Genomic DNA, 18,285 nt, shown 5'->3' with positions numbered 1-18,285 from the left:
TAACCAACATTATAAAACTGTAGGGGACCAGCAGTTAGCGTAATGGCTATGTCACTGGACTCCCATGTAGCCAACCGCAGTTCAAGTCTTGGACCCGGTGGCTTAAACTCACGCTGAGCGCGTGTGTGTGCGTGCCCAAGATCCTGAGAAGGAAATGGAGGAGAAGGGATTGTGGTGTGGTCATCCCCCCTGGGGGGTGACTTCTTGCTTTCTGTCTCTCTCTCTCTCTCTCTCTTTGTCTTTCTGGCAAGTGCACACACCCTATAGTAAAAACTTCTCCAAATAAATAAACAAAATAAAACTATAGGAACCAAGAAGATAGATACTGGCTTTGCTCTTTGGAATACAGATTTAGGATGTCGTGTCTAATATTAGTTGTATGTGACTACTTAATTTTAATTCAGACTAAAAGTTCAGTTTCTCAGTTTTACTGTCCATTTTTCAATTGCTCAAGAGAATCTTGTGCCTAGCTTCTAACCTATTGGACTTCACAAAGAGGATATTCCTTTCCGTACAGAACGTTACCTTGAATAGCACTGGTCTAGAAGAAACACTGCTGTGGTCTCTCAGGTTTGCAGACTTACATATACCATAGTGTGGGCTTAAGGGAAAAAAAAAAGACCTGATATTGATGATGGTTGTATATTGTGTGTACAGAGATACTAAGTGCATCTTTTGGTCTGTTTATTTTACAGAATGAAATAGAAAGTGGGAAAATAATATTTTCAGAGCATCTTCCCTTAAGTAAATTGCAGCAAGGCATAAAATCTGGTACATATCTCCAAGGAACATTTAGAGCCAGCAGAGAAAATTACTTAGAAGCTACGGTATGGATTCATGGAGACACTGAAGAAAATAAAGAGGCAAGTATGTGAATAAATTTCTTATACACTAAAATACTTTTTATTATCTTTAGTAAGTATTTAAAACTTTTACATAAGAATTTAAATTTACTTTATCTTCTTAGTTTATCGGCTTGAAAGACAGTTATATCGCAAGTTATAGATGTTAGTGAAATTCATCACTTTTTTAGACAACTACTCGTTGAAGTAAAGCACTGTCTGTGTATTTTTAAGAAAATAAAACCCAGGCCCTCAACTGGTATGTAAGTTAAGGAGGCCAGATCCCACATGGCCCACTGCATGGTTTGAGTCCTGGACTGTCAGTGTGAGAAACATGCTGGGTACGTGTGTATGCACACCTAAAATCCTGAGAGGAGAATAGAGGAGAAGAGATTGTGAAGTGGCCATTCTCCCTGGGGGATGCTTTCTCTCTCTCTCTCTCTTTCTCTCTCTAGTGAACTTAATAAGTAAAAACCCAGTGAAATAAAAATTAAGATGCTTCTGTTTAATGTATGATAACCAGTTAAGGTAAATAGTAGATTATAACCAGTTAAGGTAAATAGTATTGACATGACTTATGCAGAGGACTTCATACACTTTAAACAAGTAGCAATCATTTTGGAGTGCTCACTGGTTGCCAGGTAGTCTTCTAACACTATATGCAGCATTTCATGAAATCTTTAACCATCCTGTAAAAGTAGGTACTCTTTCATTTTCCATGTAGGACCCTAAAATTCAGAGAGTTAATGTAGTTTTCCCACGATCTCTTGATACTCTTGTAATTTATGGTGGAGCCATAAGCATAGCCCATATTTTCTCACCTCTGTTTTTTTTTACTTGATATTGAGAAATTAAGAATATAAAAAAAGGACACTGTAAAGAAAGAAAGCATATAAAGGAAAAGAATCGGATTACAGAGAAATTCTTTGAGTATATATAAACTCGTTAGGTAACCTTCTTATTATTTTATTGCCTTTAAAAATATTTTGGCCCATGCCATTTGTTCTAACAGATAATCTTACAAGGTCTTAAACATTTAAACCGAGCTATTCATGAAGACATCGTTGCTGTGGAGCTTTTGCCCAAGAGTCAGTGGGTAGCTCCATCTTCTGTGGTTTTACATGATGAAGGTCAGAATGAAGATGATGCTGAGAAAGAAGAGGAGAGAGAACAAATGGTATGAAATCAAAGAGGTTGTTTGTTTGTTTGTTTGTTTTTTGTCTGTGTAGCTTTGTATTAATGTGTTATCTTTGGGGAAGTTAAAGACATTTCATAGCTTTCAAATTTACTGAATGAAATTACACTTCCCTAAATTCAATGTATGTCATACACACAGTTTTTTCTTTTTATTTGCTCAACTAAATGGTTTTAAATACGGGAAGACAGTTAAGTATGAAACTGGTAACCTGTGGTATCCAACTTTTAATCTTAATTAGTAAGGCTTCGGTAAATAGAAATTAGAAATTTTCCGAAATACTCTCTGTAATGTTAAAGTTTTCTCCCACTGATACATGTATTTCTGGACCTTTAGATTTAGGTATATTTAATCATATCTTTTCTGTTACCATATTTATCATGAAGAAAATGCCTTCAATTATTTACTAGCTAAGTCTGTTTGACATATGAGCTTTCTATTTCCATATTTTATAATTCTAAGAATAATAAATATCTAAAACTTTTGTATAATAGTTCGTTTTTCATCAATTATATTCAGTACTCTGAGATCGTATTATAACATTATCCTTAGAAAATCCGGTCCTTTGGAGCATATTCGAGGTGAAATGCCAAAAGATCATCTGTTGTGTTTGACAGCAAAGTCTACTTTATTCCGATTTTTATTTTGGATAAAGGAGAACTTTTAAAATGCATCTCTTTTAATGAATTAATAAAGAGAACTGGTCATAAACCACACGGCTAATTAGTGCAAACTAGTATTAATTAAAATGTTAATCTAATTCCCAGACGTGTATTTGTATTTTAGTCAGTAAATCCTCATTTAAACCTGAACCCAAGTAGAGTTCTAACATTTAATCTGTTATGTTTAGTTTTTCTTTGCTTTTTTATTCTCTGCTTTTGTTGTGCTCTGTTCAGCTTTTATGGTTTGATTTGGCATACTCTTGCCTAGAATTTTGGGGCTTCAAGATTCTTTATTTTCATGTCATAATGTACTCCCTGAATATATTAGTATCCACCTATGTATTCTGGTTTTTAATATACAGTAATGTCACATATAGAGAAAAAATTAACTAGAGATTTTTGTTTTTGTTTCTCAGCTTAAGACTGTTGTAAATGAGAAAATGCTAAAGCCTACAGGTAGAGTTGTAGGAATAATAAAAAGGAATTGGAGACCATATTGTGGCATGCTTTCCAAGTCTGATATTAAAGAGGTAAGTAAAGAACATTTTATATAATAAAAAATGATAGCATTTATCGAACTTTTAACTCCTCCCAGATTTTTTGTGTGTAAAATCTTTTTTCCCAATTTTCTCTAGTCAAGAAGACATCTCTTTACACCTGCTGATAAAAGAATCCCTCGAATTCGTATAGAAACCAGACAGGCTTCTACATTAGAAGGACGGAGAATTATTGTTGCTATTGATGGTTGGCCCAGAAATTCCAGATACCCAAATGTAAGCTTAAAGTATTTATTTTAGGATATTTAACTAACATTTTGTGAATAATACGCATATCTTTTTCTATTTTTTTTTTTTTTTAAATGTTAGCTATAGGGCGTAAGTGCTCACTGGAGGGGGAGCATGAGAAATCATCCTTGAAAGGGGGGGTTACCACACTGTAATCTCTTCTTCTTCATTCTTGTGTTGGGATTTTGGGCCATGCATGCATGCACATATGCCCAGTGTGATTTTCAAGCCACCAGATTCAGGACTCAAATGGTGCATTCAGCCATTCAACTGCCTTAACCACCATAACACCTGACTGGCACAGTATTGGTATAAAATCTATTTTTATGTAGGATTTGCACTGAAACTTAGGGTTATTTCAGTTACTAGGTTAGCATATTTGATTGAAAATTAATTTTAGGAAATTCTAGTGTAAATTGCATGGTTATTTTTACTCATATTTCCAGATGAATAACTTTCATTGACTATGACTGTGGAAAAAGTATTTGAGTCCTATCTACATAGATTCTAATCAACAAATTTTGAAGGTACTGTATTTGATGCACACTTTGAACATGAAAGTTAATAGGCAGATGTTTAATGACTTAAGCTTTCATGAAAGTCCATCCATCATGAATAAGTTAAGTCTTGTCATTTTTGCCTTTAATTTACCAAAGTGTCATTTTAAAGAATTTATGGGAACATTTTGAAACACTGAAGTAATGTATAAATGCTGAAGAATTTATTATGATAGTAAAAACACAACTTGGTTATACAATAGGCCTTTCTAATAATACCTTTTGGTTTTAGGGACATTTTGTGAAAAATCTAGGTGATGTTGGAGAGAAAGAGACTGAAACAGAAGTTTTGTTACTTGAACATGATGTTCCTCATCAGCCTTTTTCACAGGCTGTTCTTAGCTTTCTGCCAAAGATGCCCTGGAGCATTACTGAAAAGGTAAGTTGAAAAGAATTAATAGTGACAGTAAAAGTTATTATATCCTACCTGTTTTGTTAAATTGTGTGTTTGCTTTTCTTTCCCCTCGGTGTGGAAATAATATGAAACATTTATTTGATATATTGGACAAAAAGAGCTAAGAGTAATCCAGCTCTACTGCAGCATTACACGAATTCCTCCCTTAGCCCCAGCATAAGCCTGCTTTTAAATATGTAGAAATCATGATCTCTCTTCTGTATTTGGTTGGGTAAACTCTCAAACTATTTCGCAATCCTTTCTTTACTGAAAGGTAAGTTTATGTTGTAGTCGTGATGTTGAAAAAAATGTCTTTCTTTACACTGTGGCATCTTTCAGGACATGAAAAACCGTGAAGATCTGAGGCATTTGTGTATTTGTAGTGTGGACCCCCCAGGATGTACTGACATAGATGATGCTCTGCACTGTAGAGAACTAGAAAACGGAAATGTGGAGGTATTCCTATTGCGATGACATTCTTGCCTAAATATAGGTCTGTTCTCAAGTCCATATTCTTTTGACCCAGGATGAAATTTGTAAATTACCCATGTGAAGTATAGTTACAGCTTCAGAAACTAATGAGCATGTGCTAGAAGTTGAAGTGGTAGATATAACTGAGTCTTTTTTAAATTTAGCTAGTTCTTTTCTTCTTATAAACTCACTGGTGTATTTATCCCATTAAGGATGGTTGACATCTTATTTCATTTTAATAAGGTTGGTGTTCATATTGCCGATGTTAGCCATTTTATTAGGCCAGGAAATGCCTTGGATCAAGAATCAGCCAGAAGAGGAACAACTGTATATCTTTGTGAAAAGGTAAATGTATTGACTTTAAAATTTTTTAGCAATCATGGCCGCTTGCATTCTTGAACAGTCACAGTTTGAAATAGTATATGAACTAGCTAGAGGAAACAAAATAAGATGGTCTTAAATCCCTTAAAATGTTGCCAAGATTTGTTTTTGAAATAACAAGTATGGTTCCCATTAACATAAAAATTGTGAAGATGAAGGGTAGGGTTTAGCTTAGTCTGTTATGAATTCGTTGTCAGAATTCCTCCATGGAGTTTTTTCTGTACCAATGTAGTTTCTTATTTTAGCATTTCTAAAGCACATTATGTCATTTTTGTTAGGTCCAGTCATAGTGCTGGTTGGGCCCTGGTCAAGTTACCAAGTACAAATCTATAGGACCAGAGGGTTCAGACTTTCCGAGAATAGCTACTGGTGGTCAGCATACAGGACTTAAACTTAGAGCCACTGATGTGAAGTCCAATTTACTTTTATTGCTTTCCTTCTGTAACAGTCTTGCTTAAATATTTTATGAGAATCAAACTTTTTGAATTTTTCTTAATTATTCTATTTGCAAAGACCAGCACACTTCCTTTTTTTCCTTGTCATATGAATGCTATTTGAGAATCAAACCTCAATAAGATTATGACTATAGCTAAGTAATCTAGGTCTTTTATCTTTTACAGAGGATTGACATGGTTCCAGAGTTGCTTAGCTCTAACTTATGTTCCTTAAGATGTAATGTTGACAGGTATTTTTGCATGTTTTTTCATAAGAACATTGTATTTGCTGTTTATCTACCTAATTACCATTAACAGCTATTGTCTAATGTCTCCCACAGACTGGCATTTTCATGTATTTGGGAAATGAATCACAATGCTGAAATCTTAAAGACGAGGTTTACCAAAAGTGTCATTAATTCCAAGGTACATTTCATCATCCATGTCTAATGTTTAATTTTTTCGGTATTTTTTAAAATTTCCTAGATTAGAGAAAGTTAGGCTTACAGAGTTAGAAAATTTCCTCTATTGTTGCAGCAAAATCTAGTTATCTGTTAAATTCTTGATGTTATTCAGAAATTAGTTTTTTGCGGAAGTTTTCTTATATTTAAAAACTTATAAAGCCTATATACTTGAGAGGACCAAAGAGATGATTTTATGCACTAACTCAGGAATCCAGTAATTGAAGTTGCTCCTGCTTACAAATGTTAATATTTTTAAAGTTACCATGCACAGTTTTCACTTAGAAAAGGTGTTAAATCATATATGAATTTCAGTGAAACTTAAAATCTTTTTCAGACAGAATAGAGCCAAATTGTCTTTTTTATTCTTTTTTTAGTACTTCTTCTAGATACCCTTATATTCTCTCTCACTTTGCCCTAAATCTCTTTCTAGGTTTGCGAAACCCCTTTTCTTGTAATGATTAGTTTTTCAAATGTACCCTTTTTTTGTCTGTTAAGCATCATATCATACTTTCTGTCCTGATTACTGGTGATTAGAAAAAAGCAGTGTCTTTATACAGTTGTTTATTAGGGCACATGCCAGAGAGAGAGAAAGAGAGACATTGCCAGCCAGGGGTGATGGCCCTGCCGTAATTCCTTCTTTTGGAATTTTGGGCATATGGACCTGGAGTACATCTTAGGCCACTGGCACTGGGACTCAGAATTGAAGTCAACCATGTAGGAGTCCCGTGCCTTAACCCCATGCCACCTGCTGCCCCCTGCATTTGTATTTTTTAAAAAGAATGATTTTACAATTTTTCCAGACTTGGTCAGTATAACAAAATCATGTGGAAAAAAAACATTCAGGTGACCATAGTAACAAAATTTTTTAGAAGGTAAGCTCTTAGGCCTTAGTAGATTAGTTGGGTCTCCTAGGAATCTGACCTGACCCACCTTATCTAACTTATAATTTGATTTTTAATATTTCTCTTAGTTGATTTTTACTTAATGAAGCTGCTTTTTTTGGTCAGTATAAAAAATTGTAATTTCCCATGTATAAAAAGGAATAGAAGCAATTGTTAGTATATTTGGGCTGTTTGTCACTACAGATTACCTAAAATCTCTATTATGATTTCTTCCATTTTTAAGTACTTAATTATAGATATTTAGTAGATTCCTGCAAAGCATGTTGTTATCTGGAATCCTGCAGTCTTTTTAATTACTGATTACAAGGGAGTAATGATCATCTGGGTAGAGTATCATTTTATAGTTGTTATCAGAGACTAAATTTAAGCTTTTATCTTTATTAATAACATTACCTAAGTGTTTACACATTAACTGAAATACAACAGTAAATTTAAGCAATTACTAGCAATACTGCCATTTATTTTGTATTTACTTGAGTTTGTTCTTATATATTGCCTCAGATAAGAGTTAATGAACCAGAATCATAAGTGTGAAGTGTCAATATTAACAGCTGTGAATTTCTCTTGTTACTGATTTTAGGTTTTCTGAAATCATGAATTTTACATATGTAGTGGACATATGAAATCATCATAAACTAGTTTTTATTTGTAGGAGTTGTATTAATAGATGATTTCCTTTTCAGGCTTCTCTTACATATGCTGAAGCTCAGATGAGAATTGATTCCGCAACCATGAATGACGATATTACCATTAGTCTCCGTGGACTAAATAAACTAGCCAAAATTCTGAAGAAAAGAAGAATTGAGAAAGGGTATATTTTAAGAAATCAGAGATGTGTCTTACTTCATTTATCATAGTATTAAGATGATTTGTAGACTTTTTAAAGTGTTTTATGATGGACATTGATGAATCATTTTTATATATTTTTTAGAGAGATTGTTTTGCTGTAGGGTATGTGTGCTTGCCAGAGACACAGAGACAGGTAGCAAGAAATCATACCCCAGGGGGATGCCCTTCTCCTTCATTCTCCTCTCAGGATTCTGGGCATGCAGGCACACATGCCTAGCATGAGGTTTAAGCCACTGGGTCCAGGACTCAAAGCATGGTCAACTATGTGGGAGTCTAGCGACGGAACCATTATGCATGCTATCTGCTCGTCTCTACATTGATAAATATTTAACAAAATGAATAGAGACCCTTTAAATGGAGACATTCTATTTCTTCCTGGTACCTTTTAAATGTTAACAACTTGATTCTAGATTGGACAGGAATTACGTTATTTGTTGTACTAGAAAATGGTATTTTTGAAGGGGGGCCATCAGGTGACATGGTGGCTAGAGGTGCTAGACTCCCACATGGCTAACCTTGGTTTGAGTCCTGGGCCTGGTGACTTGCTTTTTCACTTTCCCTCTCTCTCTGATCAACCTAGAAAATAATAATAAATTAAATTAAATAATTCTTTTTTTTTTTATAAAGACCTTGAAGAAAATTCTAGGAAACAAGAATTCTTTAGAACTTCTAGGGATTGCTTCTTTTTCTTTTTTCCTTTTTTAAGATTCTTTTTGTCATAGGGTGTGTGTGCTCACTGGAGAGAGATGAAAAATGAGAAATCATATCAGGCTCCCCATGTGAGGTGGCCACACCAAAGTCTCTTCTCGAGCATTTTCCTCTCGGGATTTTGAGTATACATGCATACCTGCACGTGCACCTGGCATGTTTTTCAGGCGGCTGGGTCTATGACTCTCCCCGTAGAGTTGGCCATGTGGGATCTAGCGCCTTACCCACCATGCCACCTGTTGACCAGGGGTTGTTTCTAATTTCAATTAGAAGTGAATTTTCAGGTTGAGCATTGGTGTTCAAATGTAGATGAAGTCCTTTATTCACTTTATAGTTGGAAAGAGATAACAATGAAAGGTTACATAGAAATTGAGATAACAATGAAAGGTTATATAGAAATCTAAGATTCATCTGATAGCTAGTGGCAGGTTCAGGTCTTTTAACTATTATTTGATAGCATTTGCCTAACTCCAAAAGACATATACGTAAGATAGAGACTACTCGGATTTTTGGACAGAAAACAGAAAGAAGAAATTTGATTCTTGAAAGACATGATCAGCTGTCAGAAGACACCAAGTACGTGAACCTTTCAGATGTTCTCTAGGCTTCCATGCCCATTCAGAGTAGGGTAACCAGGAGTTACTGCTAGTGTTTTTGTTGGTGAGTGCAAACTCTGCATCTGCATTTTGTCATAAGATGCACCTATTTAAGTTTAAGTTTGTTAAAAGAAAATTAAATTGCGAGTTTAGTTCCTCAGTGTCACTAGCCACATTTCAGGTGCTTTGTTGCCATATGTGGCTCATGATTACTGTATTGGACAACATTGAAATAGAATGTTTTCATCACTGCAGAAAATTCCATTGAGCAATATTGTCCTAACTAACTAGGCTAAGAAACTTCTCTAATACCTCATTTTTCTATGGATTTTAATACAGTCCTAAATTTGAAACTGTGTTAGGATGATTTGGATACACTAAAACTCAATGGAAAAGCAAATCTTGTTCACACTTGTGACTTTAAGAGGAATATATTGAAATAATTGGATTTTTTGTAATGTTGCAAAACAAAAGGTTATTCAATACATTTTTTTATTAGAAGGTTTAGAGTTTGCCAAGCATAAGAAGAAAAACTTGTGTAATTTCTAGAAAGTCTTTTTAAAAAGCCAAGTAAGTAAAGTGCAAATTAAAGCGTTTATTTTGGTGGAATTAAAGTAAGATTTTTTTTTTTTTTTTCTGTAGTATAGTTTCTCAAAACCAGAAAAGAGGGCCAGCAGGTGGCTTGGTGGTTAGGCCACTGAACTCCCACATGGCTGATCATTGTTTGAGTCTCAGATCTGGTGGCTTGCTTCTTTACTTTTCCCCCTCACTCCTCCTCACCCACCCCCAGTGAGTGCATATGCCATATAGCAAATTTAAAAATAATAATAATAAATTAATAAATAATTCCTAAAAAGTTTCTTAGACTAGAGAACCAGCAGTTAGCGTAATGGCTATGTCGCTGGACTCCCACGTAGTCGACCGCGGTTTGCGTCCCGGACCTTGTGGCTTAAAACTCATGCCGGGCGCGTGTGCGTGTGTGCCCAAGATCCCGAGAGGAGAATGGAGGAGAAGGGATTGTGGCGTGACCATCCCCTCTGGAGGGTGATTTCTTGCTTTCCGTCTCTATGTCTCTCTCTCTCTGTCTGGCGAGCGCACGTGCCCTATAGCGAAAACCCCTCCAAAAAAAAAAAAGTTTCTTAGACTGACTCTGGCTGGTTTCATATTTGCCAACACAGTAAGTGCATGTAAAGCTCTTAACTGGTATGTTATCTGACATATCTCTTGAATATTAATAGCCACCAGTACTTAGAACATATTTTAATATTTGCTTTTGTATTTTATCAGTCTACATTCTGTTGGCTGAATTTTTCTGAAAGATACTTCCAAACTATGGGTTTTCTGATGTTACCAACCTTAACAGTGGCAGCTCACCTTTTGCCCTCTCCACTGTCCCCCACCCCAGTACATTGTTTTCTGTAGTAAAGAAAATATTGCTAATTACTTTCTATATTTTAAAACCCGATTACAAACCCTTGCATCTCAGAAAAAACTCAGTAGTTTAGGTACAGAAAATAATGACACCCTCAGCAGCACAAGGACTCAATTTGTTGTATTGCTGTTGTCCTCTTCTGTTAGTTTTAAACTTCTAAAATACTAAACTGGTCATGAAAATAGAACATAAAACAGCATTGTTACAAGTGAATGATTATAACATACTAGCTATAGACATTTTCTGATTTCAGAAGATCATTTCCAGAATTTAGTCTCCGTCACTGTCTTCTTACCTGACTTTACTCTTTTAATCTAATTGCTTCCTCTTGAATTTTTATTTAGGGCTTTGACTCTCTCTTCTCCAGAAGTTCGATTCCACATGGACAGTGAAACTCATGATCCTATAGATCTGCAGACCAAAGAACTTAGGTATGCAACTTTTTGATGGACAGTAGAAAAAATTCTGACTTTAATATTTAGCATATATATTAATAACTAAAACATTTGTATCCGAAATATCATCATCATATTTACTAGGGTTATGATTTCTATAGATTTCCTTGGCTTATGAAATATATAGAATAGTAAAGTTGACCTAACTTTTTAGGTTTTTTAATGTAAAACTAGGATTAGTAGTATAATAGAAACATTTTCTTGAGTTCTATTGATGTATGTGGTACAGTAGCATTTGACTGCAAATAGTTGTGGTAACTAAGTAAAAGATTGCCCTGATTAATTTGTTAATCACTTATGCTGATGTAGAAAATACTGGGATCGGTTAGAATAGAAATACCAAGACCGTGGCTTTAAAGCAGTCCCTAGGTTGGGAGCTTACTTCTGCCACTACTGTCTGTTTAGTTCCAGCAGCTTACTGGATCTCTCTCTATGCCTCCATTTATTTTTCTTTAAGTTGTCTACATCAGATAATACCTTCTTCATAGTATGTGAAGAGTATTGCAGATGTTACTGTTGTTATTTAATTAGAAGCAAGGATGCTTCTGGTTAAATCATAGTCTTGGTCTCTTTCCATGCCTGTTATGTGAAGTAATTTTGAAATTAGGCATGCATATATACTTTTCTAGTAGATGACTGAGGGAAATATACTCAGATGTTTTACTTAGAACCAGTATGTGATTTAGAGCTAAATTTTTTTTCATTTCTTGGGGCGAACTTCTGTATAAATATATCTCATGTTAGTATTAAATAATTACCTCTGCACTAAGAAGTTGTTTGAACAAAAAGTTTTCCCAAAGTAGAATCACCCATTTCTTACTCAGAAGAAAAACCATGTTGCAAGATACCGTCCCCATATGATTGGTGGTCTTCCTAGTATTTTAGAAATCAGTGTACTTCAGGAATCTTGTCAAGAAGTTAAAAGGTGTTATTAAAAATAGAAACATGAATGAAAGATTAATAATGTATGTTCATGACTTGGGATAACCTATAAATGTATATAGACTTAACTATTGTGTTGTCAGAAAGTCATGATGCTTTTTTTTTAAGAGAGGTTTTTTCTATAGGGCGCGTGCGCTCACCAGAAAGACAGAGAGACACAGAGAGATAGAAAGCAAGAAATCACCCCCCAGGGGGGATGGCTACACCGCAATCCCTTCTCCTTCATTCTCTTCTCGGGATCTTGGGCACGCATGCACACGCGCCTGGCGTGAGTTTTAGCCACTGGATCTGGGACTCGAACTGCTGTCGACTACATGGGAGTTCAGCGACATAGCCATTACATTAACTGCTGGTCCCATGATGCATTTTTTTCATAGAAAAGTATTTGTCATGACTTTTCCAAAACCCTGTATATATAGAATGAAAACAGTATCGGATTTGTTAAAAATTTTGAGGTCAAAGTTTGTGGACTTGGAATCTGGTACTGCTAATGACTTTGACCTTGAGGAAGAACATAACGTTACATATTCTTAGTTTTCTCATCTGCAAAAGTCTATGTGTGTACTTAGTGCATAATGTGGCACTACTTAAGTACCTACTTAAGTAGACATAAATACGATCTTTCCATTTTAGTGATTTATTGGTGAAAGTTTTAATTTTTTTATAACTAGCTTTAAATTCTTCTAAGTAAACTTTATTTTTATGGGTTTACAGTTAAATAAAAATCTCTTTGGGCCCAAAAACTTAGGGTATAAAAATTCTTATATTAGATATTATGTATTAATAGAACTAGTGAGGCTTCTATTCAGTGCATTTAAAAAAAAAATCTCAGATAATATTCATAGAGTAGATGTGTAGTAGAGAGATATTTAGCATAGTAGAGAATTGAAAGATGTAGGTTATTAAAAATACACATGTACACATATTCAAGTGTTTACATAGGAGATGCTTCCATTATTTTGATAGGAGAAAAGGTAACCAGTGAATAGACATGATACCTCGTACTCTCGAATTCTCTTTCCTTGTTTAATGCTCTTTCTACTACCAGAGAAACAAATTCCATGGTGGAAGAATTTATGTTACTTGCCAATATCTCTGTTGCAAAAAAAATTCATGAAGAATTTTCTGAACATGCTCTGCTCCGAAAACATCCTGCTCCACCTCCATCAAATTATGAAATTCTTGTTAAGGCAGCAAAGTCCAAGGTATGGTCATGTAGTTTGAAAAATCATTCATGTTTGTGTTGTGAGCTCCATTCCCCTGCTTAACTTATTTTCACTTCTCCATAAAGGTTTTGTCGTTTCTTGATGCAAAAATATGCCAGTAGTTCTTTTATTCTTTTTTTTTCCTTGCCAGAGAATGTCTACACTTGCCAGAGGGAGATGGAGAAAGCACCTTTTAATGGGATGTGGCCACCACCACAATCCCTTCTCTCTGTCTCCATCATGTTGTTATCCTGGGCAGGCACTCATTCAGCAGCCAGCTTTTTTCTCAAACTACTGGTGCTGGAATTCGCACTGTACAGTTGGCCATGTAGGATCCCATGCTCTTAAGCACTGGGCATTGCAGCCAATCCTAGTAATTCTCTTGATGAAAAAAATCATCTAACTTGGGTATGGTTATCTGTTCTTAAATTGAAGTCATCCGCTTAGTAAAATCCTTTAATTTCTTTAAAGACCACCCTATGCTGAAGTCCTGGGCATATAAAGCTTTTTATATCTGTATGCCCTTACAGTTGTTTTTTTGTTTGTGTTGCTTTGCGAAGGCATTTATGAACTGCTTAACTTTAGAGTTTTATAGATAATTTTAGCTCAGTTAAACTCTTCACATCAAGTCCTTAAGAAGTAAGTCTTATCTATTGCGTAAATGGAAGAGGAAGAGTATAGAAAGAGCACCATTTTCTCAAAATTAGGAATTTCCTAACCCCGCTGGTGACTGACTATAGCTTACTTTGGCTTTCCTTGCATTACCTGGTCAGGCATCATCTTTCCTGTGTAAAGAGCAGGAAGGAGGAGTGTCGGTTCTCAGGGCGTTATTCTAAAACAATGGAGTGTTACTGATTTTGTCTTAGATCTTTGTGGTGCACCTACCAGTTTTTCACTTCTCTACTCCAAGGCTTACTGTGTAAATTGGGGAATTTTCTTTCATTTAAGTATTTTAGGGTCATTTCCTAGGGTAGAACAAAGCAGTTAAATTTAATAAATCAAGAATACTGTTCTAATAGAGCTATAGTGACGAATGAAATTTTGTTTCTTGCTTTTTCCTTCCATTCAAAATATCTGCAGAAAAAATTCCAGACATGCTGAACAGTATCCAGATCTGCTTTAATTTTCTTCACTCACCACAGAGGTTAAGAAAGCACAAACTGGACTTTGAGAAATAACACTACTGTTACCCTTCCCTTTCTCCCCTTGAAACTTCTTCAGAATCTTGATACTTAAGTAATTTTAAATGCAAATAATTTTAAGCTTTAATGTTGCATAAAATAATTAGTGCTTTTTATGAATTTTCTCCTTAATTAAGGATCAAAGGCCTAAATAGAGGTTATATGGTCAAAAATAATGCTGTGTTCTTTCTCATTAGTTATCTTAGAAGACATAATGATACCCATCTAAAAATGTTTAAGATGGTACTCTTTTCCTCCTTTTTATTCACAGAATTTGGAAATTAAAACTGATACAGCCAAGTCTTTGGCTGATTCTTTGGACCGGGCTGAATCTCCTGCTTTCCCGTATCTAAACACTCTGTTAAGAATATTAGCCACCCGCTGTATGATGCAAGCTGTGTACTTCTGTTCTGGAATGGATAATGATTTTCATCACTATGGCTTAGCATCCCCGATATATACACATTTTACTTCACCCATCAGAAGGTATTTTTTTTCCCTATGAAATGAAAGGAGATAGTTGTTTTTTTTTTTTTTAAAGATATTTTAATACAGACATACCATGGTCTGATTGTGCTTTCATACTTCTAGATATGCAGACATTATTGTTCACCGACTGTTGGCTGTGGCAGTTGGGGCTGACTGTACTTATCCTGAGTTGACAGACAAACACAAGCTTGCAGATATATGTAAAAATCTCAATTTCCGGCACAAAATGGCACAATATGCTCAACGTGCATCAGTGGCTTTTCATACCCAGGTATTTCCCTTCTGTCAGTAATGGTAGAAGAAATGTGGTTTTGTCCATTCTTAATTTAATTTCAACATATTTGAAGAAAATTTTTAATACTGTTGTATGTTATTTTCCAGTTGTTTTTCAAAAGCAAAGGAATAGTAAGTGAAGAAGCCTATATTCTATTTGTAAGAAAGAATGCCATTGTGGTATTAATTCCGAAGTATGGTTTAGAAGGTACAGTTTTTTTTGAAGAAAAGGACAAACCACAGCCACGGCTTATCTATGATGATGAGGTACAGTATTTCTAATAGTTTTGTTTTCTTTGGTGGGAGACAAGGCACTTTTTGACAGTTCACAAATGCGGTCTATAAAGGATAAAGCTTTTTGCATACCGTACAGTTTAATTAGGTCAACTGAGCTATAGTTTTATTCACCATTTCTCATCTCTATTTATCTTCTCATTTAACAGTGTCCTTTATCTCTTTCTTTTATACCAGATATAGTTTTACCCTAGGGACAGATAAAGGAATAAGTGGCAGGTTATGTTTAGGGGAGATAACTTAAGTGACTTTCCATGTCTCTTATCTGACACACTCTACTCCCTAACCTTAGCAGAACTACAATTCTGAGAGTGTGTTTAAACAGTAAATCTGCCTGGAGGACGTTTCTGCTTCTTTACTAGACCAGCAGTTTCCTTATTAGTAGGGAGACAGTCCCAAGATTAATGAAGACACATTGGAATCACCTTAATGAAAGGAGATAGTATGCATATAAGGAGGTCATATTAATATCTATGTGAAACTACTAGTTTGGTGGCTTTGTATTGAACATCTAGATGCTTATTAATAATGGAGTTAACTTGTAAATTATTGTGAAAGAGAAACTATAAAGAATTAGAACAAAGCCTCAGGTGTGAAAAGCAATTAAGAATGATAAAATGTGTTTTGCTTAGATACCTTCACTTAAAGTAGAAGATACAGTGTTTCATGTATTTGATAAAGTCAAAGTAAAAATCATGCTAGACTCGTCTAATCTTCAGCATCAGAAAATTCGGATGTCCCTCGTAGAACCACAGGTAAGACCAAACTTCTCATTTCCATGTTGTGATGATAGGTATTTTGGGAAAGAACGGGATATGGTTATAGCAAATCCTACATGCTTCCTGATTTCCTTTAGCCTTATTAAGATCACAGACATTTGAGATTCTTTTGAGATCTTGGTGCCAAAATCAAAGATCTTCAGTTTATTTCCTCTGAGTTTCAAAATCCTCACTTTGGAAGGCAAAGTATAGGTGTTTCACCCAAGGTACTGGTCTTCAGCATTTGTCCTGCTCCAGCACACCTGCGCTCTCTGTGAAGCACAGTGACTCCACTGGCAAAACTGCACGGAGGAAAGGCTGTGCTATAGTTAAAAACACTATATTCTGTTTGTAAGAAAGAATGCTATTGTGGTATTAATTCCAAAAGTAGTCTTTTTGGAAAAATAAAAGACAAACCACAGTTACAGCTTATTTATGAAAAGATTTACTTACTAAATGACATGCTTCTCCCTTCTTGAGACCATGTCTACCTTTGCATTTTTTTTCCCACTCTTAACCGTGCATGTAAAACACACACACTTTCTGTGTAAGACCTTTGTGAACCCCCTTTCTCTGTCTCTATGCCAACCTACATCCTTTTAAACTTGAAAGTTACATTGAGGAAGGGGAAGGTGATAAGCTCTGTTATTTTTGCTTTTAATCAGCTTATTTTTCCTTGTTTATGTTACTTCAGATACCAGGAGTAAGCATTCCTACTGATGGTTCAAACTTGGACCTTAATGAACCAGAGACGAAGAAGAAGAAGCTTGGAAAATAACTACGATTCAACAACAGAACGTCAAAGACTATTTTCCTTTGTTAAAAAAAAAAAAAAGTACTTGAGAAGACTCTTTTAATCCTAAGTGTATAGTACGGTTTGTTGCTTTTTAATACATTTTAATAATTTTAGAAATTTGCATTTTTATTGCACTGTTGACTGGATCCATCCCATCATACTGAGTCAGTTCTGGATTGAACACAACTATTTGTACAGAAAACTTCAATTGGATGTCCATTACTTAAATACTGATAGGACAGCAACTTCAGGGATCTGTAAAGATCATTTTTAAATAGCACTCATCTGTTCATTGAGGAGATTAATTTTGCATAAGTACTTTGATTATAATATTGGTAGAAAGTAACTATCAATTTCCTACAGAGGAAAATAGAACATCTTTAGAGGGAACACTCCTTCTTTCAAAATCTTGAAAGCTGTTGTGTTTGATATGTTATCTCTTTGCCATCTTTAATTTACCTAATTTACATTAAGTTCCCTTACTATATTAAAAAGTCTCCTGGTATTTTATTAGTGGTCCTTAAACAGCTGTGAATGTTTGTGAATTAGAAGAAAAGAAGATGAAAGGCAGGATATTTTGACCTGATTGAAAAAAAAATTTTTTATTTTTGGAGAGGTTTTTGCTATAGGGTGCGAAAGAGACAGAGACAGAGAAGACAGAGACAGAGAGACAGAAAGTGAGAAATCACCCCCCAGGGGGGATGGCCACACTGCAATCCCTTCTCCTCCAGTCTCCTCTCAGGATCTTGGGCGCACATGCACATGCACCTGGCGTGAGTTTAAGCCACCGGGTCTGGGACTCAAACAATGGTCAACTACATGGATGTCCAGTGACATAGCCATTATGCCAGCTGCTGGTCCCTGTGACTGAAAAAATGTTTCAATACCAGATTATTTGTGGTCATTATCTCTGGTCTTTGGCGCCATTGTCTCCCTAAAATAAGGCATTAGAGCTCAAAGAAAGAATAGAGATGACACATTGAATGTCTACATTTTGTTTTTTATAAAAAAAGGATAGTAGCTTTTATTTTTTTAACTTGTTATAGGGCTCGCATACACTGGAAACAGAAAAGGGAGAGAAAATAAGAAAGCATCTTCCAAGGGGATATAATCATGCCACAGTCCCTTCTCATCCATTCTCCTCTTAGGATTTTGGGCATGCACTCACACATACCATGTTCTTCAAGCCACTGGCTTGGTACTCAAATCATGCCACTATC

At 35.3% G+C, this 18,285-nt stretch overlaps 1 protein-coding gene across 1 annotated transcript in view; it reads left to right on the top strand.

Annotated features, from left to right (window-relative positions):
* Positions 1–17,178, top strand: part of DIS3 (DIS3 exosome endoribonuclease and 3'-5' exoribonuclease) — a gene marked incomplete in the record, with an annotated part of 23,744 nt that extends 6,566 nt beyond the window's left edge. The window contains 17 exon segments of the mRNA XM_027775958.1: positions 696–863; positions 1,855–2,019; positions 3,116–3,229; positions 3,335–3,472; positions 4,274–4,420; positions 4,775–4,891; positions 5,150–5,251; positions 5,908–5,972; positions 6,063–6,147; positions 7,771–7,898; positions 11,017–11,103; positions 13,118–13,274; positions 14,727–14,941; positions 15,047–15,215; positions 15,326–15,484; positions 16,144–16,266; positions 16,964–17,178. Of these exon segments, the coding sequence (XP_027631759.1) occupies positions 696–863; positions 1,855–2,019; positions 3,116–3,229; positions 3,335–3,472; positions 4,274–4,420; positions 4,775–4,891; positions 5,150–5,251; positions 5,908–5,972; positions 6,063–6,147; positions 7,771–7,898; positions 11,017–11,103; positions 13,118–13,274; positions 14,727–14,941; positions 15,047–15,215; positions 15,326–15,484; positions 16,144–16,266; positions 16,964–17,047 (2,223 nt within the window).
* Between the last annotated feature and the right edge of the window lie 1,107 nt (positions 17,179–18,285).

Source organism: Tupaia chinensis, unplaced genomic scaffold (genome assembly GCF_000334495.1).
Source record: "Tupaia chinensis unplaced genomic scaffold, TupChi_1.0 Scaffold000620_1, whole genome shotgun sequence".
Classification (NCBI taxonomy): Eukaryota; Metazoa; Chordata; class Mammalia; order Scandentia; family Tupaiidae; genus Tupaia; species Tupaia belangeri.
This window is presented reverse-complemented; position numbering and strand designations above follow the sequence as displayed.